At 34.1% G+C, this 23513-nt stretch overlaps 1 protein-coding gene across 1 annotated transcript in view; it reads right to left on the reverse strand.

Annotated features, from left to right (window-relative positions):
- The window catches only part of Trdn (triadin), a 319941-nt gene that overhangs the window by 20465 nt on the left and 275963 nt on the right, over positions 1-23513 (reverse strand). The window contains exons 26-29 of the mRNA XM_059272972.1: positions 22269-22316; positions 17954-17998; positions 9178-9204; positions 8449-8487 (exon numbers count right to left, since the gene is read on the reverse strand). Coding sequence (XP_059128955.1) covers positions 8449-8487; positions 9178-9204; positions 17954-17998; positions 22269-22316 — 159 coding nt within the window. The remainder of the gene's footprint in view (positions 1-8448; positions 8488-9177; positions 9205-17953; positions 17999-22268; positions 22317-23513) is intronic.

Genomic DNA, 23513 nt, shown 5'->3' on the forward strand with positions numbered 1-23513 from the left:
AAGCCCAGAGGCAAAAGGTGGATGGGGTAATTTACATTAAGGAAAGCTAGCAAGAAAGGAGCCAAGCTAAGGCTGGGCATTTATAAGTAAGAATAAGCCTCTGTGTGTTATTTATCTGGATACTAGTTGGTGGGCACCCAAAAGAGTAAAAACAACCAACAACACAAAGGCAGAGAGAAATGATAGCCTCAAAGAAAGAGAGAACATTTAAATTGGTCACAGAATTCTCCTGCCCTAACTCTAGACTAGAAATGCAATGGAATAATAGATTGAAAGCTTCTCTCAACATGCAAGTAGAGACCCAGTTTACATTGCTCTGTGCTCAATGACAACAAGCTTTTGGGCTGGAAATGGTAGAATTCATCTACAATCTCATCACTTGGGAAACTGGTAGAGAAGGCTCACCAGCCAAAGTTGATCCTGGACTAATAGCAATACTTGTCTCATTCTCTACCCCATCCCCACTACCCTAACCATATAAAAGGCTAACTGTGGAATGCCAGAGAACAATTACTGTTAAAGGAAAGCGGAGTGGGCTCCCAAATGACTTTGCTGAAGGTAGTTCTGAAGAAGATGTCACTGGAAGGCAGACACATTAAAACGTTGGAAGCAGTTAGACTGGCATAAATATAGACATATATTGACTCAAATAGATTATAGATTAAATTAATATGTTAGGGTTTCTAAGGACTGCAAGTACAGAACACAATTAGCATATAAATGACTTGATGTGATTGGATTTGTATGTTTTAAGAGATGGTTAAGGGAAATAAGGGAGACCTCTTCCATAGTGCTATGGGATTCAAAATAGAACACATTTAAAAAGAAAAAAAAAATAAGATTTGAAATTAGAGAAGACTTTTATTTTGAAAACAGCATAATTAAGTTAGACCTTCCTTTAAATTTGGATCACTATGTAAAAGAGTGAATTATGACTATACAGAAACACACGGGAACCTTAGAAGCATAATATTAAGCAGAATTCTCAGAATACAACCTCTAACCTGTAGCATGTTCCCCATGTTCACAAACATGCAAAGTTATAAGGATGATATACAACTTGAAATGAGAAAAATAAGCCAGGGAGCTCAAAAATGATGTCCTGATAGTCCTTGTCTCTGACAAAATTCAAGGAATGTGGTCAAGTGGAAACCACGCTGCTGGTGGCAGCATATGCTTTGTGTGCTATTTTATACATGTCATACTTTCCATAATAAACTAGGTTTAAAAACAGAAGCTCTCCAATTATTTATATTTGTTTGCATCCTTCATCAAGAAGACATAACACTCAAATCACTATAATCAGAAGCAAGAACAAGAACTGTACTATAACTCAACAGCAGTACAAAGGATATCAAGTAATATAAAAGTGTGTACATGATAAATCAAATAAAATGAAATTATTCTTCATGCTTTCTTGTTTTGTATTTTGAAGCACAGTTTCTCTGTGTAGCCATAGCTCTCCTAGAACTTGCTCTGTAGATTAGGCTGTGTTGGAGCCCACTAGGTTTCCTAATGGCTGTACCCAGCAGGACTGCATAAGAGGTTGATTGGACCATGGGCCTGGGTACCAGGTGTTTATAAGGGTCTACCTAGCATGGGGGATGTCTTTTACTCCACCCCTTGGCATTGTGGTAAAAAGACTTTTGAAATAAAGTTCTGGGCCAGTGGACAAGGAACCTGACCCACCCGAATCTACCCTGTGTTTCTCTCTGTTTTCTCTTTCCTCTCTATTTCTAACTAAGTCACTTGTCACTCATTCCTCATGAGTTCCTGTGGTAAATAACGGTAGGGGCTGGTCCCCCACAAGGCTCCAACTCAGAGATCCACCTGCCTCTGCCTCCCAAATGCTGGGATTAAAGACATGTGCCACCACCATCCAGCAAAATTCTTTTTAATTGAAAATTGTTCTGGGGCTTTTGGTAACATAAAACATTTTTTCTCTTTTCTACTTTCAAAAACTATATCAAATAATTCTATTATAGTGCTAGTGAATATGCACATTTTATTGCTATATATAAAATAAAGCATGGTTGTTAAAAAGTAAAAATTAAAAACATTTTAAAGATGAACATTTCTTGGAAAGGTATAAAACTGATTCAAGAAAATTAGACTGAACAGATTCATAATAAGTAAAATGACTATATTGACAATATGTTAACAACACACAGAATGCTTGCAAATTAAAACCCATGTCTCAGATCACATGACTGGTTAAGTCTATACGGCATTTTAAAGAATTTTTTCATAGTCTTCTAAAAACATGAAAGGGGGGCATATGTAGTTCTCTCATTCTATGAGGCAGTCTCACTCTGAAATTAAACCCAGACCAACACATCTTAAAAACAAAAAATAAACTATGGACCACTGTCCTCTTATAAATTGGGATGAAAAGCTCTTACTAGCAAACTGAAACCATCAATGTATGAAATCCATACAACAATCAAGCGAGGTGTATTCTAGAAGTGCAAGATTTGTTTAGCATCTAAAACTCAGTTACTGTATTATACCATCACTATGCTAATAGATACAGAACATGTTTTTTGCCAAATCCAATACCATCATTTCATGACTGAAAAACAAGCCAAGGATGAATAGAATGGAGTTTTTTCATCTTGTTAAAGAGCTAAACATAAACAGCAAAAACAAAGAACAATAATCTCTCTAAAATCTTCATTTTCTTACTCCTTTTGTACATTTTTATCTTCTGAGGGATTATTTTAGGAATGACAAAGACTTGCTTTTTCTTTTGATTTAAAAAAAGTCCTAATCTCATGGACTGAAATGATACAAAGGCAGTCATACTTTAAAATCATATGTTGACAGCACCAGGGGTGACTCACTCCGGCCTCCCCAACACTTTTAACAGACCAGGAGGAGAGATGTAATAGCTACTTAGTTCTTACAATGCCATTTACTTCTTGTTTGGACTTTGGCCACATTTAAAATAAATTCAACATATATTGGCAAAAATTTCACCGTTCCATTCAGTAGAATTAAGTAGACAGTACATCAAGGGTTTTTGCTACAACTGCATCTTAATATGATCATTATGTTTTCTTTGGAGCACAAGAAATGTGACTGGCATGTGTTGTACAGTGGTAAAACTAATTCAATTCTTTAAAAGTTAAAAGGCTGATATATTTCCATTAATTAATTGCAAGGTAATTTTCTCAGCAACTTAATTAATCTCTTATAACATTAATTAATTTTAGAAGTGAACTAACTCTTAAGTATCTTTCAGGATAGATTTTTATCACTTCAGTAAAGACCACAAATCCATTCATTAAAAATAGGGCTAAGGGTGGTAACAACACAATGCAAAGGGTGTGTTTTCTGCACTTAAGAACTTAAGAAAATTAGTTTTTTTTGTGTGTGACTCAATTAAATCAGTAATAATAAAACTATTACTTGAAAAATGCCATATTCCTTCACTATAAAATTAAATTCCCCTTGGGATATTGTGGATTTCTGAAGCTATTGGAAAATTGTAACGTAGGAATGCACATAAAATTATTAACGAGCCAGGCGGTGGTGGCGCACGGCTTTAATCCCAGCACTCGGGAGGCAGAGTCAGGTGGATCTCTGTGAGTTCGAGGCCAGCCTGGGCTACCAAGTGAGTTCCAGGAAAGGCGCAAAGCTTCACAGAGAAACCCTGTCTCGAAAAACAACAACAACAAAAAAAACAAAAAACCAAAAAAAATTATTAACGATTTCATTAATGCCAAACACTATATATTTATTATAGTTGATTATATTGAGAAGAAATGTTTAATAGGTAATGATTTCGGAGTTGGATTTTCAGACCTACATATACCAAAGATATAAATTCAAGAAGAAAGCATTAACACTTACACTGGTGAAATCCTTATTTAATTATATCTAAATCTCATTTAACACTTTATGCTAATTTTTAGGATAATGTGGAACCACTGGCACCCCTGTGATCCATTCCACTCTAATATGGAAGAAAATTACTTACCTACCACATTTATATAAGAAAATCTTAAGTTTGTGCCCTTAAGAAATAACTAAACCACGGAACAAATTCTGTTTAATCCCTCATCCTATTTGAAGCATGGGACATTCCACTCTGCAGTGGTTCCTGCACTGTAACTTCCCTCAGTATCTCTGCTATCCTCTCAGCGGAAGCCCTGATGTGTGAGAACACAGGCCACTGGGATGTCTTCAGGCATCCACTCCAAGTGAGCACTACAATGCAGCTTGTGTTTGTTCTCAATCTAGGCCTTTCTTATCTGACAGTATTTCTTCCCTTGTCTTCAACACCATGGACCGTCTTGATACATATTGAAACACAACAGGGGGAAAAATGCGACCTCATCTGTTAATTTAGTTAGAGGACCTGGTCCAGCCAGCAGACAAGAAATGCAGGTAATTATTTCAAACACAACTAATTCTTAAACATCCTTTATCAAGAGAAAAGTAAATGATGACAAATATGTTATCACACTCAAAACAACACCACCCCTACTTCTTCTAACACATTAAATAACACCAAGGAGGTGGAGGGATACAATGGTCATTGTTCATTACAAGCTACATTTAGTGTACTATACTTTATTTTTCTTCCAATTCTATCATTTTCCAGTCTTCCATACTCTAACCATTTTTCAAGGTACTACTTCCTCCACAGAGTCTGCTCTTTGATCCTTAGCTTTAGGGACCATAGAGAAAGAATGCATAATAGTGTAGTTTCCTAGGGCTTTTCTCAGGCTCAACTATAAATCTTGTCCTTACATCCATGAGATAATTCATTAAACTTATAATAAGTCTCCTTTTTAAATTACTAGAGACTATATGAGGTTTTATTACTTTCAATCAAAGAACTTTTGAATGATGAATTTGGCAAGTTAGAGTTCTTAATTATTATTTCAATATTCACTTTTGTACTCAGCTATTGGATAAATAATAAATATTTAGACCTGCTCAGTCCATGTAACAGCCATTAACTATGCAGTGTGTGCGGAATTGAAATGTGGGTATTACAAATATAAATGTGTTATAAATATAAAAAGCACACACAACTTTAAATTTGCATTAAAAAAATTGTGAACCTGTATGCTTATTACATATTTTAAAATGATATACATATGTATTGGGTTAAAGATAATACTAAAATAATTTCACCTACTTTTTAAAAAACTTGTTATACACCTATCAAAATAAAAATTATACATATAGCTGCAGTGTTCTCATTTTATGACAATCCTAATATTCAATGATTTGTTTTTCTTAAATCTAGAAACATGGGAAAGAACAAATATGATTATTTCAATGAATTCTAGAAATTTTTACAAGTTTGTTTACAGTAGGTTCATATATATTTAGGATGTCCAGAAAACTCAATATATTTATTGTATTCAATTGAACAGGGAGGCAGGGTTATTGCATACAGATAAACAGAGTCTGAGCTATTATATTAGCTGAACAGGCAGGCAGGCTTGGTTAATCCCAATAGAAGCAGTCTCTGTAGAGGAGCAGTCTTCAGGCCATAAACTTTCCAGCTTGCGGGAGAGAGCTACAGCGGAAATTTTCTGCACACACTGTCAATATTCACATGACTGACATTCATCCTGGACTTCACTAGCTTCCAGCAGATGAATGAGTAGCCCAGTGGGTTATTAGAATGCAGGATTGAACTAGAGGAAGTGTCTTACTGAGGTATAACCTTCAGAAGTACACCTTGCCCATGATCCTGTCTCTCCATTTCTCTGTATCTCAAGTGCCCCTGAGGAAGGTCACCTCTTAAAATACTTGTTACCACTGCCATAATACCCCACCTCATCTCAGGCCCAAAGTGATGGAATGGTGACCACAGACTGACCCCTCTGGAATGTTTCCTTCTTTAGATGATTTTTCCTGAGTATATAACACAGCCACATACATGTACCAAAATGAATTTATCGCTAACACAAACAGTACTTACTTGGTATTTTTGCAGATTTTTCTGCTGAAAAGAGAATATACATTTTGTTTTACTAAGATAATAAAGCAAGGGATTTGTAGCATGTGTCAATGGACTATGTAAGTGTACCTAAACTCTTCAAGTCCTTTCCCTACTGATTAAAAATTAATGAACAAATATAGCTTTCAATTGCCTATGAACATGTTTCTTTGAATAACGTAGTCTCTTTTATAGATGAAGATATGCATGCTGTCAAAAAAGCCATTCTTCATCTCAACTGTCAAGCAATTTAATTTTTTAACACTCTTACTAAAATCAGCAGGATCTTTTTAAACTTATTTTAGTTCAACTGTAATTATAGATAACTTGAATAAAATTACTTTGCATGATGCAGTTTATGTACACTTTACAATTTCTAAACTACATAAAGTATATTGAGAATTATTTCCCTTTCAACGATGAATAAAGGCAAGTAACTACCAATTACATTAAGAAACTAATGACTCTGTAAATGCATCATACAAATTGGATTTTTTCTTTTTTCTTTTCAGTGAGTGATGATTATTTGAAGAAGTGCATCTCATTAACTGTGTGTTTATAACATAAAATACACAGTGAGATGATTATTCAAAATGCTAGGAGATAGGCTATTTTCTTAGAAAAGGAGATGGGTCATATATGTCTTCTACCACCATTTATTAAATTTAAATGGTTAGGCTTCAAAATATAATTTCAACGGAATCTGAATTACATTGACGTACTTTGAGCCCTGTGGAGTTTCTCCTGCAGATTTAAGAATTACAAATTTACAAATATATAGTTTTAAAAGAAAACAGTTTGAATTTGGAGACTTGTGTTTTGGGGATTGCTGTAGCTGGATGCCTTAAACAGAAAATCACAAACCTAAATAACTTAAAGTTCTTCACTAGTAATTCTTCTATTTTAAAAATACTAGCATGGTTAAGGAGATAGAACCTACAAAGGACCCAAGTGGAAACCAAGATACAATGAACTATCCTTTAAATGAAGGAACAAGTAATGCTTACTCAACTCATGATGAATTGGTATGCTTTGAGAATTAACAGTTCTCCACTGAATGCCATAGTACTGTCTCAATTACTAATAAGTACATGGCACAATGTATGTAGGAACATCCTGCCTTTTGAGTGTACATGCTACAGCAAGCACCAAAGACACCTGAGGGAAACCGGGGTTTGTCTTCCTCTCCATGAAGATCTGTGTTTATGACAAAGAAAAATAATTGGCTTCTCTACTGTCTTAGGGGGATTAGTTCTAAAATCTTACTCTCATGTATTAGCAGAAAGTCATATCCACAAACTTCTTTAAAAATCAGTGTTAATAATAATAATGTCGAGTACAATATGAATTTACATAGCAACAGAGAATATTAATGTTCATAAATTCAAGTTTACCTTTAGTCACATTGTGCACATGAAGATTTTCTTGTCTTGTTGGAACTGTTTATTAAAAATGCATATTAAAATATAAAACTTTAAAGTAACTTTGCATTAAATGTTTGCCTCATTTTAAATATTAAATTATGAGATTAGAATAATTGCAGTGTTATAACTAGTTTCTCAAAGTAATTTTCAACAATTTCGTTTTATATTTAACTAATATCTAATGAAAGTAAGTGGTAACAAAATTATCATTCTACTGTTAAAAAGAGAGATACAACAGTAATGCAATTATTTAGAGGATTAGTATTTGTGGAAAACAGGTCACCCTTAGCACTCAAATACGAATAAACAAAACTTATCATTTTTATTTTTGTCAATCATGCTTTCTTCTTGGTTTGGTATATATTTCTTAGATAATTAATGCCTCTGAAAGCTTTCCAAATGATTATGCTAAAACCAACCCTGACTGTATATTAGGTAGCTTACTAATATAAACCCAATTTTAAGGGGAAAGGAAAACTGTCATATGGTTTCCAGATTGTCCACCAGTGGCAAAACAAATGAATGCTTAATTTCTACAATTTATCTTTCATCCATTAATGTTTTGACAATGTCATCATACCATATTCACTAAAGATTTCTTTCAATCAAACAATACCTTTAAAATGCACACATTAAATTTTACTTAAAGATGATATAAATAAAATATAACTCAAATGATTCTGGCTTCAAAACATTGGCTTATTTTTTATCTTTTCCTGATAATATATATATTTATCTTTAATGTTCTTCAGTAAAAATAACCAATGGATATCTTAAATAAATGTCTGTATTCTTATGTCTTGAAGTTTGGTAATGAATTTTGTGTCATCAATATCCACAATTCAAGAGTCATATGTATGGAGTTTGTTTATCAATAAGAGGTAGGTAGAATTTACTTTAGGATCTAAATTTTTATTCCTTTGATACTTAATAATAACCATGTGAAGACTATAACTTTTGAATGTTTAACTGAAATTTTGATATAACCAATAACCAATTTTCATAAATTGCTTTTCTTCTTTTTTTTGAGACATACATGTATAAATTTGCTATGTTTACCTTTATTTTCCTTTTCAGATTTTTCAGTTTTCTTCTTCCCTAGGAAGAAAAAATGACACACAACAATCAGCTTGTGAAACATAACGTTTTCATTCATTCTTGGACAGCTGAAAATGAGTCTTGAGCCCATGAGAAAGATGGGTGATCAGGGCTGTTCCACTTTGAGATGAGTAGGGACATTCTAGGTATGAAAAGAAGTGTGCTATTTATATTTAGCTACCTGTATGTATAGTGCCCTTTGTTTTTCCTTATGTATTTTGAAGAATAAGACTACAGCATTAAAAAGAGAGATTCAAAATAGAAGCAAAAAAAATCTAAATTTTCATTGTTGCTGTAGATAATTAAGACTTGACATTGTACAGTAGTTTCTCAAACTAATGGATATAAACAATTAAAAAGTCACTTGGGATAGCTAAATAGACTGTGGAAATAGATTAGCAAACAATGATATTGACTGACTGATGGTCTTCCTTAGTATGTGTTTTAGGCAAGAATAAGAAATAATGAGTGAAAACTAAATATATGATGGAAATGTGAGGTATGTTTTTCATTCACTCTTACAAGTAGGTTTTGGAAGTCATGTGCTTGTCTGCAGATGAGAACACCAAGAACTTGAGCATTTGAGCAACTTTGTTTATGCCTGTTAATGCTACACGGTTAAAGACAGACCCAGGTTACAACTATTTTCCATAATTCAGTATTACTTCATTTCAAAGACAAAATATTTACCTGAGTCTGTGACTTCTGATGTTCCTTCTTTAGAAGAAAATAGTTAAAAGAGAAAGAAAAATAGAAGATAATAATGTTTATTTTAGTAGGTAATTGAACTTTATTTTCAGATATTCTTATTAAATCACAATAGACATAATGCCGAAAATGACAAAGAAATATTCTGATAATTAGTACTTCTAAACTACAATGAGACATCTACTTTGAAAATGGATTTATTGTACAAAGTAAGTAAGAACCATCCAATATGATACAGGTAAATTTTAAACTATATAAAATTACAATATAAATTTTACAACTCTGTTGCATCAATGTTTAACTTGATCTCATAAATGCATGCATTTCCCATTAACTTTTATTAAATTCCCATATATAAGATTCTGTGCCATGGGCAATGAAATGAAATTATAAAAGGCAGTGTAAACTGTAGCAGCAACTGACTTAGCACTTAGTGATGTAAAATGATATTTGCCTTTAGTTGTAACATTGCTTAAACAGTATTTGTTTTTTTCTCCTTTAGTTAATTCACAGACTAATAATATTCTAAATGTTACTCAGCAAGTTTTTTATCCTTAAAATTATATGAAAAGATCAATATTTACTGAAAATAAATCTTTCAAACTATCAAAAAGTACCTCTTAAAACACTAATTTCTAGAAAACTTACATATTTAGTTATTAATCCTCAGTAAAATTCTTGGAGCTACTTCTATATTTTTAGAAGAAGTAAAGTAATTTTAATAATGACTGTAATAAATTAATAAGTTGACAAACAAAATATTATTTACTCATGGCAATCATTCTATTTTAACTGGAAACCTTTTATTTTGGTAATATTCTTTACATCAGCAAACTAAATAAACTAAATAAACAAACTAAATATGGAAACAATTTTCTCCATTGTAAGAGTAATATTTAATGTTTAAGGTTGACACTTTAACTCTTCAGAGGAATCCAGAGCTGTTTTTTTTTTTTTTAAGAATGTTATAATGCTATTAAGAAAGCAGTTGGTCCTTGGCATTTAAAAAATTAAAAATGAGCTCCCTCTCTGCCTCCATTCCTTGGGGATTGTCCTAATCCTTGTGTAGAGCCAACCATCCTCCTCACTCCATCTGTCTGTGCCCGCCTCTGACACCTGGAGGCAGTCCCTACCTGGGAACCTACTGTCCAGCAGACATGGGAAACAAGTAGGTGATCTTCATTGTCTTTCACTTCTGCACTTTTCTATTCCTAATTCCCCAGTCTTATCCTCAGCCCCATAGCAGATCATTTGCAGAAATCTGTCCTCCCTCTTGGCCCCCATTACCTGTAGATTCTGCTTTACTTGTAGGCATAACCAGCTTCCTTCCTACATGTGGATCATTCCAGAGCCCACTTCAAGCTCATCTCCATTCCTTCCTGTCAGCCCTAATACTAGAAATACTTTTTAACCTACCTGGGATCCCCAGTGACCACACTGACAGGGAACAGAAGCATTCCCTACCAGGCAACCCCACACCCCCCAAACTCTCCTAAGATCCAGGGAGAGCAACAGAAACCAAGGAACGCTACACCTACTTCAAAAAGACAAGACCAGATATCAAGACCTAGAATCACAATCATCCCAAATGCAGATGCCTAGGCACCATCACAGAATACATTCGTTAACACCCAAATCAAAGTGTTTCCACCAGAAGCCAGGAACCCTATCTGAGAAATATACTATGAATGAGCATGATACAAGGACTTCAAAATAACTCCTACAAATAAATATATTCAAGATCCTTTAAGAGAATATCAATAACTCCATTAACAAAAATCTGCAAAAACAGTAACAGTGGCATGGAATCATGAAAAAAGTTCAAGTCATGGAAGTAGAAATGGAATCACTAAAGAAAAACAAAACTGAAGAAAAACTGGAAAGGAAAAATTTAGGAAGTTAAGCAAAAACCTCAATGGTAAACTTCACAAATCTTCCACAAACTAATGGAGGAGAGAAGACAAGATAGAAGAGATGGATATCACAGGCAAAAAAAACAAAAACAAAAACAAAAAAACCTTAAATCTAAAAATTCCATGAAAATATCAAGGCACAAAATGTCCAGGAAATTTGGGACATTATGAAATGAACAATCATAAGAAAATAGTAAAGGAGGAAGGAGAAAAAACTCAGGTCAAAGGAGCAGAATATAGCTTTTATTTTTTTTATTTTGTTTGCTATTGAAAATAGATTGTTTTCATACAGTTATAAAATTTCTGATTATGGTTTGTCCTCCCACATCTCATCCCACAGTCTCCCCAATTACTCACCCACCAAAATCTACACCCTCTCTTTCTTCCCCTCACTGAAATACAAACAGGAATATAAATAATAAAATAAAGTAAAGTAAGATTTCAACAAAATGATAGATGAAAATTTCCCTAACCTTCAGAAGGAGGTGCTTATTAAGATAAAAGAAGCAAACAGGCCGGGCAGTGGTGGCGCACGCCTTTAATCCCAGCACTCAGGAGGCAGAGGCAGGCGGATCTCTGTGAGTTCGAGGCCAGCCTGGTCTACAAAGCGAGTTCCAGGAAAGGCGCAAAGCTACACAGAGAAACCCTGTCTCGAGTCTCGAAAAACCAAAAAAAAAAAAAAAAAAAAAAAAAAGCAAACAGAACACCAACTAGACAAGACAAGAAAGAAATTCCCCACAACATATAAATGTACACAACAGAGAAAGAATTTTAAAAGCTGCAAGGGAAAAAGACCAAGTAATATATAAAGGCAGACCCATTAGAATAACACCTGACTTCTAATTGTAGAAAAATCTGGATAGATGTTCTAAAAATTTTTGGAGATTATGGCCATCCCAGACTACTATACCCAGAACAACTTTCAATAACAATTGACAGAGAAAGAAAGACATTCTGTGCTAAAACCACATTTAAGCACCATCTATCTATAAGACTAGTTGTGTAAAGGAAAACATCGACTTGAAGAGGTTTATCACACCAAAGAAAACAAAAGGAATATATTATCTCAGACTAACATGTGAAAAGAAGGGGAAAACACACCACAACAGCAAAACAACAGATGAAAAAACACTGCTCATTGATAGTTCTCAGTACTGGTGTTTTTAGTTCCCCAATAAAAAAGACATACTAATAGGTAGGATTCAAAGATAAGATCCATCTTTATCCTGTATGCAAGAGACACACCCCAAAATCAAGGATAGACATAATCTCAGGATAAAAGCATGAAAAAAGCTATTGCAAACAAATAGATCCAATATGCAAACATGTGTAGCCATTTTAATATCTGACAAAATAGACTTCTAACCAAAACTAACCAAAAGAGATAGAAAAAGACAGGATTATCAAAGGAAAAATCAACCCAGAGGATAGTGCAATTCTAAACATTTATGCAGCAAACAGAAGAGCACCCAAGTTCATAAAAGAAACACTACTACAGTTACAATCATATATTTACTCTCACAGTGATGGTAACAGTATGTTACTCTTGCCTATAGATAGGTCATCCACACAAAAACTAAACAGAGAAATGCTGGAGCTCAATGACGTCAGAAACCAAAAGGGCCTAACAGATCTTTACAGAACATTTCACACGAACACAAAGGAATATATTTTCTTCTTAGCAGTTTTCATCAGTAAATTTTTCCTAAACTGACTCCATGCCCAGGCACAAAGCAAGCTTCAACAGATACAAGAAAATTGATATAACAACTTCTATTCTATCTCACTTCCATGGATTAAAGCTGGATATCAATAGCAACATGTACCACATAAAGTTTACATATTCGTGAAAACTGAACAACTCATTACCAAACAGAAAACTTGCTCTAGACAGAAATTAAGAAGGAAATTAAAGACTCTGTAGAATTGAATAAACATGAAAACACAAAACACGCAAAATTAAGGAACACAACGAAGGTGGCCAAGATCAATAAAACAAATGATAGCTCATACCAGAATGACCAAGATCAATAAAGTAAATGATAGCTCATGCTAGTAGGCATATAAACTTGTACAGCCACTATTAAAATCAGTGTGGCAGTTCCTCATAAACCTGGGAATAAATATACATCCAGTTACACCCAAAGGACGCTGCATCCTGCTACAGAAACACTTGTACACCCGTGTTCCTTGCTGCTGTATTGATAATACCCAGAAATCAGAAATAGCGGAAATGTTCACCAAAGAATGAATACATAATGGCAAAATGGTACCTATATGCAATAGAATATTACTAAGCTATTAAAAAAGTCATGTGTTCAGGTAAATGGATGGAGCTAGAACAAATTCCCAGTGAGGTGACCTAGCCCTTTAGTATGGTATGTGTTTTCTTATATATGAATATTAGCTGCTTAGTCTTAAAACATTAAGCTACAATCCATAAAACCACAGGGGTCATGTATAGAGTATGGGATTAGGATGAAAGGAAGGAGCTTATGAATAGATTACATAGTGTAGATGGGTGGTGGGAGGGAGCCTGGACCAGAAGAATAAAATGGAGAAGGAGAGGAAAGAGCAGGTACTGGGTCAATTACAGAGAGGGACAGCTATAACTAAGGACCATTTGAGAAGTCATATGGAAACTTACTATAATAGAAGCTTCTTTAAAGATATATATATATATATATATATACTTTCATATATATATACTTTCATATATATATATATATATATATATATATATATATATATATATATGAAAGTATCTAAATGGAATTTCCACATAATGGGGCAAACAAAGCCCTAACTCGGCATCTTTTTCCATCAAATGAAACTTTCTGTGTCCTCTAGTTGACCTGTTGTTCAAAGATGCCCCAGGGAAACCACCAAATAACCCAGGCTATTGCCAAGGTCGCTCTCCACAAACTGATGGTAAAGCCCTGTTGTTGAAGATAATGCCTATATAATTCAATGAACATGAAGAAGTCAAATTGGGGCATGCCTATAGCCTTCATCCTTACTTACTAGGGTTTATGGTACTGGAAGGTACTCCTCATGCTGCTAATGGAGAAAACTAAACACCAACCCATTTATAAAGTATTGGATTTACAATGGCAACCTGCTTGCAAGATCCACTGGTACAATAGTGGCACATATACTTGGTGAGTAACCAAACACTACCTGATTGGATTAAAGATCCACTCCACGAAGTGGAAATGATGGCCAGTGCTGCTCAGGTTTCCAAGAATCTAAGACAAGATAGGCCACAGGCCCAGGGGAAAACCAGATACAATTGTTCTCCTAAAAGATCATAGCAACACAGTGATTCCTAATGACATTCTGCTATACCTTAGGGCATCTTCTTGCTCAGCCATCATTAGAGATGCTTCCTTCTTAAGCACATGGTACAAATATAGCTGGACAGTGGGCATAGTGACAGACCTTGTGACACTCAGTACTAAATGGGATGTCGCCATTAATTACTTTCCATACAGACCCAGGGAATTACGCAGAAGAGGCGGCATATAGATTGTAAGAGCCAGAGGGGATGAAGGACATGGAAGAAAAAAGACCTAGACACAAAAGAACTCAGGCACATATGAACTCTAGAGACTGTGACAGCATGCACAGGTCATGTACAGTCTGGGCCAGATGGGGTCCCAGTGCCTAGAGGAAATGTAGGCACAAGCTCCTATCCCTAACCTAGAAGCTATGTCCAATTGATAACCATTTGAAAATGAAAGAAATAGTTTTTTCCAAGGAAGATTAATTGAGTATACAAACCACACTTAGGGGTAGGTCCCATGCCTAGCACTAGATGGTCAATACAAAATGAATTAATTGTTATTTTTGGAGACTTTTGTTTGTTTGTTTGTTTGTTTGTTTGGTTGGTTGGTTGGTTTTGTTTTGTTTTTGTATTACATAATGCTTGTTTTGTATTACATAATGCTTTGATAGGGCTTTTTAAAAATCTTACAGGTATTTTGCTTTTATGTAATAGTTTCATTTGGGGAGTTAGGGAAAGAGAAACTGTAACTATATTATTATAAAATCTATTTTCAACAAAAAAAGAAAAAGAGGGAAGAGAAGGAAGAGGAAGAAGAATTTGAGGAAAAGAAAGAAACATGAAGTTGGGAGGTGAGAAATTCAGAATGAATATGATCATATTTTATTATATATATGTATGAAAGACTCAATAGGTGAACTTTTTAAAGATTTATTTATATATTATGTATACAGTGTTCTGCCTTCATGTATGCCTACTCTCCAGAAGAGGGCACTAGATATCATTATAGATGGTTGTGAGCCACCACGTGTTGCTGGGAATTGAACTTGGGACCTCTGGAAGAGCAGCTAGTGCTCTTAACCTCTGACCCACCTCTCCTGCCCCAGTAAACATTTTTTTTAAATAATCAACTTCTAGCTAGTTCTTATTCAATTTACATGTATTTATTCCTATATAAAATTTGGGTTTTTAAAAAGCAAGCATTCTTATTGTTTATAATGACATTTTATTATTATTTGAAGCATAGAGGTTTAATTTTTAATTACTGAAATCAATATTTCAAGGATTTAAAAATTGAAATAAAAGACTAATGTATTAGTTGAAGATAATTGAGTGTTAGAAATACGGAAATATGAACCTGCTTGGCTCACATTGTGACTTTCACACTAATATTGAATGAATCTTCACACTGTGTTTATTGAATAATCCCTAACAATTAAACAAAAATAGATAAGAGAGATGAAACTACTTGTGAGTTTATAAAGATTTATTTATTTTTCTTTTCTATGTATAAATATTTTGCTTGCATATATGTATGTGAATTGAGTGCATGCCTGTTGTCCTGGATGTCAGAATAGGGAATTATTGTGGTCCACCATGTGGGTGCTGGGAATAAAACCTGGGTTCTCTGGCATTACAGCCAATATTCTTAACTGCTAAACATCTCTTCAGTTCCACAACCATTTTTTTATCCATGGGTATCCTTCCATGAAAAATGTGTTAGCTACATAGGCATGCTAAAAGAAAACATTTTAGGCATTTCTCATATATTCTAATAGAGTGTGCTAGGCATAATCATAGGCAAACGTGCTCTGGTGTTAATAAAAAGAGTATACCATTTATCTGTTGTTGGTGAATGTCTGTTATAGAAATAATATTATAATACTCTTATTTTTGAAATTTAATTTACCATTTGGACATTGAAAAATTAAAATCTCATAATTGAATATTCTTCTTAAAAATTGTGCATTATTTGTATGTGAACATGCATGTGTGCATGTGCATGTGTGTGTGCATCTGTGTAAGTGTGCGCATATGTACTATACAGCACATGGATGGAGGTCAGAGGACAACATTACGGACTCAGGTTTTTTTTTTCTGTCCACCTTTAACTGGGTTCAGGGATTGATTTTATGTCACCAGGAATGTGTAACAAGTACTTTTACCCTATGAGTCATCTCACATACCCATATCCTTAAAATTCTAAATGATACACTTACTTGAAGATGGCTTAGGCTTTTCTAAAAGAAAAAAAAGATAAGTGAAAATTTTCTGTCACACACACACACATTATATATCATGTTAACTGTATATTTTCTATTTTGCTATTATAATTGGAAAAAAATTAAGTATGTATTATAACAAGTAATAGACAAAAATTTCATATATCTTTAAAATATTTTCTAACATGTTCCCATAGAACAGGTATAGAATTTGGGAGTGTTTAACTTCTTGATTTTCTTTTCATCTGCAAAATTTCAGCTTTTATTGAATAAGATACAAATTTTTTAAATAATCTGAACTTCCTACTTCAAAATTTTGCCACTTTCCTTTCTGGGAATGCACTAATATTCACTAATCATTTGAATTCTCTAGAGTGTGAATGAAAAGTGGTATAATAACTCTGGAAGAAGAAATAAATAGTAGACAAAAATCTACCCTTTATAAGTATATTTCTTCTTTCTCCAATACAGCATGCCTTTGGAAATTATTAATTAAAATATTATTCAGTCCAATTTGCTCAGCCTTGGTGTAGGGAGGAGGGGCTTGGACCTGCCTCAACTGAATGTACCAGGCTCTGCAGACTCCCCAGGGGAGACCTTGCCATGGAGAAGGTGGGAATAGAGGGTAGGTTGGGGGGGAAGGCTGGGGGTGGGGAAAGGGAGGACAGGGGAATCCATGGTTGATATGTAAAACAAATAGAAAAATTTCTTAATTATTCAGTCTTATATATAAGCTTTCTTTACTCAAAGACAAATACTACATTATAATTTGGGTTATTTTGGAATGGTGATTGACTGTATAGAGAAAAGAAGACGAAGTTTTTTTTTTCAGTTAGAATCCTTAATTACAGCATCTGAGCCACACAATGTACTTCATATTATGAAACTTAGTAATATTATAAAATGATAAAGCTAATTGTTACAGATTTTAATGAATTTATTTCAAGAAATTATTGTTGCTGATGTTCACAATCAGCTAAATTGGACATGTGTAATTTTAAATAATATTTAAAATCATATAAAGGGATCCCAATTCATGAGTATGATAAATGGCAATAATAGCAAGCTTGCTAAATAGATAATATTATGAAAAGAACTTATAAGTCATGAAAGCAAATTCAGCTTGCTAGCTCCTCTGGATTATGTTGCATGCTTTGATAATCTTTTTTTGATTACCTATAATACCACAGCTCTAGTGTCAGATAAGACCGATTATAGTACAAAACCTAAACAGGACTGATAAATAAAACAAAAAGTGCCTACTTCATTTTTTAATGCCCAGATTTAATAAACATGGTGAACAAAGGCAGCATGTAAGCCAAAAAGGCCAAGAATACCTGTTTTAATAGACTGAGGCTCTTTATCTCGAGGATCAGCTTTTTCTGGAGAGGAAAATGAAAATTCACAGGAGATATGATTATTCTTGGAGCAGGGAGTGTGTTGCATTTCTTGTGGGCAGACGGTCCTCACTTGCACAAGAAGCATATTCCTAAAGGCATTTCTATGCAACTTACAACACAGAAAGCTTATTGTCAAAGAATATGGTATAAACAGGGTTAGATTCATTGTCGAGCGACTCTGAAATGTGTTCTCTCAGCACCTAAAAGACAGTGCCAGGATACTCAGTCTCTTGATAGCCTGTGGCTTAAAAGGAAGGAGACACAACATGTCAAAGGGACCAATGTGAAGAAGCTGCTTTGTTAGTGAAGGCTGTGTTTCTTGTGGCATCTGTCGGTCTTATACTCCTCCTCTGACCTTTCTGCCTTCAACTTTCTCTCTTTCCATGTCAGAAACAATTCAATTCTGGACATCTTCTCTTGTCTTGTTTAACATGTAACACAGATGTGCCTTACTCTAGAGTGTACCTCACTTCGTATCCTTACACATCACCCTGCCCTTGCAGATCCAGCCAGAAGCACCACTGCTTAATCTCAACTGGGTCCAGGATGTGGCAAATGGAACCAAAATTTTGTGACCAACAGACCCCTTTCTAAACCCTCTGAAAATACTCAGACCAATAATTGCTTTTGAAAATATTTATCTTCCACCAAGCACAGACTTTCCAAGTTTCACAAGGTGGAATATCTTAAAGGGGAGTGAGAATATTTGGAAACTGAACAAAAACTAGAGCAGGCCACACTAATGACCCCCAGAGTTAGTCTTGGGGTTTCCCAGTATGTTATCTGTCTTTCCTTTCCTTCACCCTTGACCTTAGAAATTCTCCTTCATTACAGATATTTTTCTCCAACATCATGCACCAGCCATTGAAGAAGATAGACATATGTGAGAAGTGACACCACATGAAAATAAATTATAAACTAAATTTAATACCATTCAAGAATAAAAGTCCATAAATCAAATTTACCTAAATGCTACATTACCTACTCATATAAAATGACAAGTAGAAGCCAATATTCCAATATAAAATATTGCAAGAATAACACTACAAAAGCAAAATAAAGCAACAATTATAACACATACACACACACACACACACACACACACACACACACACATACATCCAAAATATGTGTCAAGAGTGCTAGGGTACCTTTGCATTCTAAATAGGCTCCATAAACCCACATCCCATCTCCTGGGCTGCCAACATGACATCCTATCTTCTGCGTCACACTTCTCTTTAGATCTTATCATTTCATTTTTCCTCAGTGGTTAAACATGCTCTGATTTCATTTTACAATGTGTTCTACAAAGGCATCTCCCCGAGAAGCAGAATAATTTTGACACAATATTAGACTTAATGACCACTTGTGAACACAGGTAAATGTTCACAACCTCCTGAACTCCATCAGCATCTCTTAAGTAGTCATCATTATAATCTGTGTATAAGGAAAGGATCTCTGAAGATCCACTCAAGGAAAGTTTACTATTTTAGTAAGTAAGTGACAAAATGCTTGTAAATTTGTGGTTTTCTAAATGCTAAATCTGTAATGCAGCTTAAAACATAAAATTTAATAGTAAGTATAGTTAATAACACAATTACTCATTTAATTTCCCCTTTCTATTCACTATGTAAATTTACATGATTTACTACCTACTTCTTGTTTCAGTATTTGATTACCTGTATGGACTTACCTGTTTAATATTAATAATACTTATAGACCTTCCAGACATTTCTTCTATACAAATATCATGAATCACTGATTAATAGTGAACCATAAGGAAGTTAAATCAAAGCCATAAAACAACATTAATTTATCACATACACAGAAATTTAGTTATAGTCTACACTAAAAACAAACAAAAAGAATCAAATTGTTAAAATTGAAGTTAGCAGGCTATTTTAGTTGCTGGTTTAGGGCTTCGCTTTGGAGAATGAAGCAAAGTAGACAGTATACTGATGAGTACAAGCAACAAGAAAAATATTTCATTCATATCCATATATATTTGTTCTTAGCTTAGATTATTTTCTCAGCTTAAATTAAACCTCTTTGTTTTCTGAGCACTATTATGTTAAAATAGTAAATATAATTATTCATATTGCTTGTGAAAAACAACCAAAGATATGTAATGCACATGACATTTACAACAATCTCTGTATTTGGAATACAAATATGCCAAGATAGTTCTTTATATCCTTAAATATACACAATGGACTGAGATACTCCAGGCTTGGAGGATGTCTTTACATGGCACTTTGAAAATTAAGGGAACATTTACTGGTGTTATAAATTTATTCAATGGTAAGAAGTGTAGTGGTATTTGCTCTGCCAATGACCTTGGGCTATAGGCCTGGAGGAGGTGCTTCTTGCCCATTGTAAGTGACCTCTTAAAAGGAAAGAGAGAGGGGTCACAAGCTCTTCTCCTTGTTTCCTGCTTCCTGGTGTGATTGAATTGTGAGGTGGATTCACTCTGGGTCAGATCAGAGAATGACTTCAGCTATCCAATTTGGTTCTGTATTCTTGAGTGTATTTCCTCAATTTTTCCAGTACATTTCCTTAATACTCCTTAAGCAGACTCTCATGGATTTCTCGCATTAAAGAAGAAATAGAAGAATGCCATATCTAGTGAAGGGAAGTGGACTCAGGATGGCCTATAATTTGTATTAGTTATTTTCCCTTGAGTCCTGTTTTCTTCCATGAAATATTTGAATCCTGCCTATCTCATCATCTCAGTTCAAAGGAAAGAAGTCTTCATAGATGATTTGTTTTAGAACAATTACGTGGAACAAAATGTGGTTCACTGAATAATCAAAGTGGTGAGGTTTCTTGGAGGATTCAAAGAAAAGAGAGTAAGGGGTTTAAGACATCAGCTCAGAGCAGGACACAAAAGTTTTCTTTGCTTTCTTGGGAAAGTCTCCAAAACAGAAAAGAATGTGAATCCTTTTTCAACACATGAAACAATGGGGATATGTCCTACTGATTAGTCCTTAAGGTAAATCTTTAATTAAAAACCCACACAATTCTCGGAGGAATGAAACAAATCACACGAGCTAATTTATAAGTGGGACAAAACTTCAAATTATGTGATTTGAATTGTTCTATATTTCTGTTCTTGCCTCTGTGTGTATCTCATTTGCACATGCACATACAGACTCTCTCTCACACTCACATACACACAGAGAGAGATAGAAATAAAGATAGATAGACAGATATAGCTAGCTAGCTAGATATAGACAGATAGATAGATGATAGATAGATGACAGCCAGATGATTGCCAGACAATAGGTAGATGATAGATAGATAGATAGATGATAGACAGATGATAGATAGATAGATAGATAGATAGATAGATAGATAGATAGATAGATAGATGATTTATAGATGGTAGCTAGTGATCAGGTGTGTGCATTGTGGAGCTCAGAGATCATTTTTTGGAAGTCAGTTCTCTCCTCTTATTGTGGGATTTGGGAATTAAGTTCAGGCCATCTGGCTTGTATACTAAGCATGTTTCCTTGTTGGCTATTTCACTGATCTAGATTTCTGCAATTTTAAAACTTGAGGAGTTGAGAAATTGTGTTTTGAAAATAATATGAAAGAACAAATTAGAATACATGATAATTAATATTTTAAATGGATTTCCTAATAAATTATATATAATTTTGCTAGTCATGCTCTAAAAAAAGTTAAGCCACTTTAGTAACTACTACCTTCAATGAAAATTGATTATTTGAAATTATTCACAACAACTCAGAATTTCACAGCTTATGGATTTAAAAGTATACATGATTCACCTATAATAATTCATAACAAACAAGAACTGAAAAATGACAAAACCAATGGACATGCTAACATTTAAGGGGAGAAATCTCTGGGGTTTCTACCCATAGACTAAGAACTACTATCAACTAATGAATGTTAAAAGAAGGAGAATTAGTCTTTCTCAAGGATGAGCCCCTGATTGGTTATCCAAGTTGTCAGCCCTAGATAAGCAACATTTAATGGAATCAGCAGGTTGTATTTATATGCATATGTACATGTATATATGATAATAATAATCAAAGAAAAAAGATCATGAATATGAAAGGTAGGGGAAATAGGAGAGGTAGGAGGAAGGACAGGGAAAGAGGAGATGATGTGGTTATATTGTAATTTAATTTTTTAAATTAAAAATTATACATACTTCATGCATACTTGTGCATATCTGTACACACAAACTGACATAGAAAAGATGATTATAAAGGGATTTCTTTACCTGTCTTTTCCGCTGTGATAGCTTTTACCTGCTTGAAAACCTTCTGTTCTGTGGTAGGAGAAAATATTAATACAAGCAGAAATTTCCAACATAGCAGTAGAAAACAGCCATGCTTTCGAACTTTCATATTTTGTGTTTGTTTAGATAACAAAATTTAAAAAGTTAGATTTTTCAATAAAACAGCAAACTACAAGTTCTTTTAGATTGAATGAAAGCAGAAGAGAAGTGTCCCAGTAGAGATCTATCTACCCAGTAGCTCTCTTGGTGAATTTTTGCAAACTTAAATTGTCTCCCACACTGTGCATATCAACCTTTCCCTTCTTCTTGACTCTGACTTAATAGTACTTACATACATAGAGGTATTGCTATAAGATATATGGGCCTCTTTCATTACTTAATTAAAAAAGAAGATCAGTTCTGAACTTTCTTGTACAGATGACACCCTAAAAAGGTGTGTCTCAAAACGAAGTGATTATTCCAACAATTCCATACAAAATTGAACTCCAGAAGTACCATTTTGGTTGGAGTGAACTGGCAGGTTAAATATCTGATGTAGAAAGTTTCACTGGATAAAAGAATTTAAAGGACATGTAGTTTGTACTAAAGTTAGAATGGTTAGAAGAAAATAATGTGCTTTATATACACAGAAATGAAATCCATTTTGTCTGTATTTCATCTCCAAATGGCAAATATTTAAGAATATTTAAAAATGTTTCATTATAGACTTTAATTAGGAGATTCCATTTTTGTTGTTTTATTTTATTGTTTTGTTTTCTGTCATTGAGGTAGCCATTCCAATCTCTTGCCTTCATTTCACTACTCTTGTGTTTTATAGTATTTAGGTCTTGTATATATGCATACATGTAATAAAGGGCCGGGTCTCATATAGATTGGACTGGATTTAAACTGGCTAAGTAGCAGAGGATGCCTCTGAACTACTAATTCTTTTGTTTCCAGCTACCAAGTATTGGGATTACAGCATGTGCATATGCTGCCAAACCCTGTGGGATCTCATATTTTAAAATTATAGATGAATGAAATCACACTGACTCAAATCCATTACATAAGGATTTTCTTAAGTGCAATTTAAAACTATAAGCAAATGATTTCCCAAGTTTCATTTAAGCAAAAATCATTTTAAGCTTCTCAAAGAATCAGGCCTAACTACATTCACAGGATTAAGTAGCACTTCATGGGATGCCTAAGATGAATGGTAATACTGTATGCAGTAGCTGAGGCTTGACT

This window comes from Peromyscus eremicus, chromosome 8b (assembly GCF_949786415.1).
Source record: "Peromyscus eremicus chromosome 8b, PerEre_H2_v1, whole genome shotgun sequence".
Taxonomy (NCBI): domain Eukaryota; kingdom Metazoa; phylum Chordata; class Mammalia; order Rodentia; family Cricetidae; genus Peromyscus; species Peromyscus eremicus.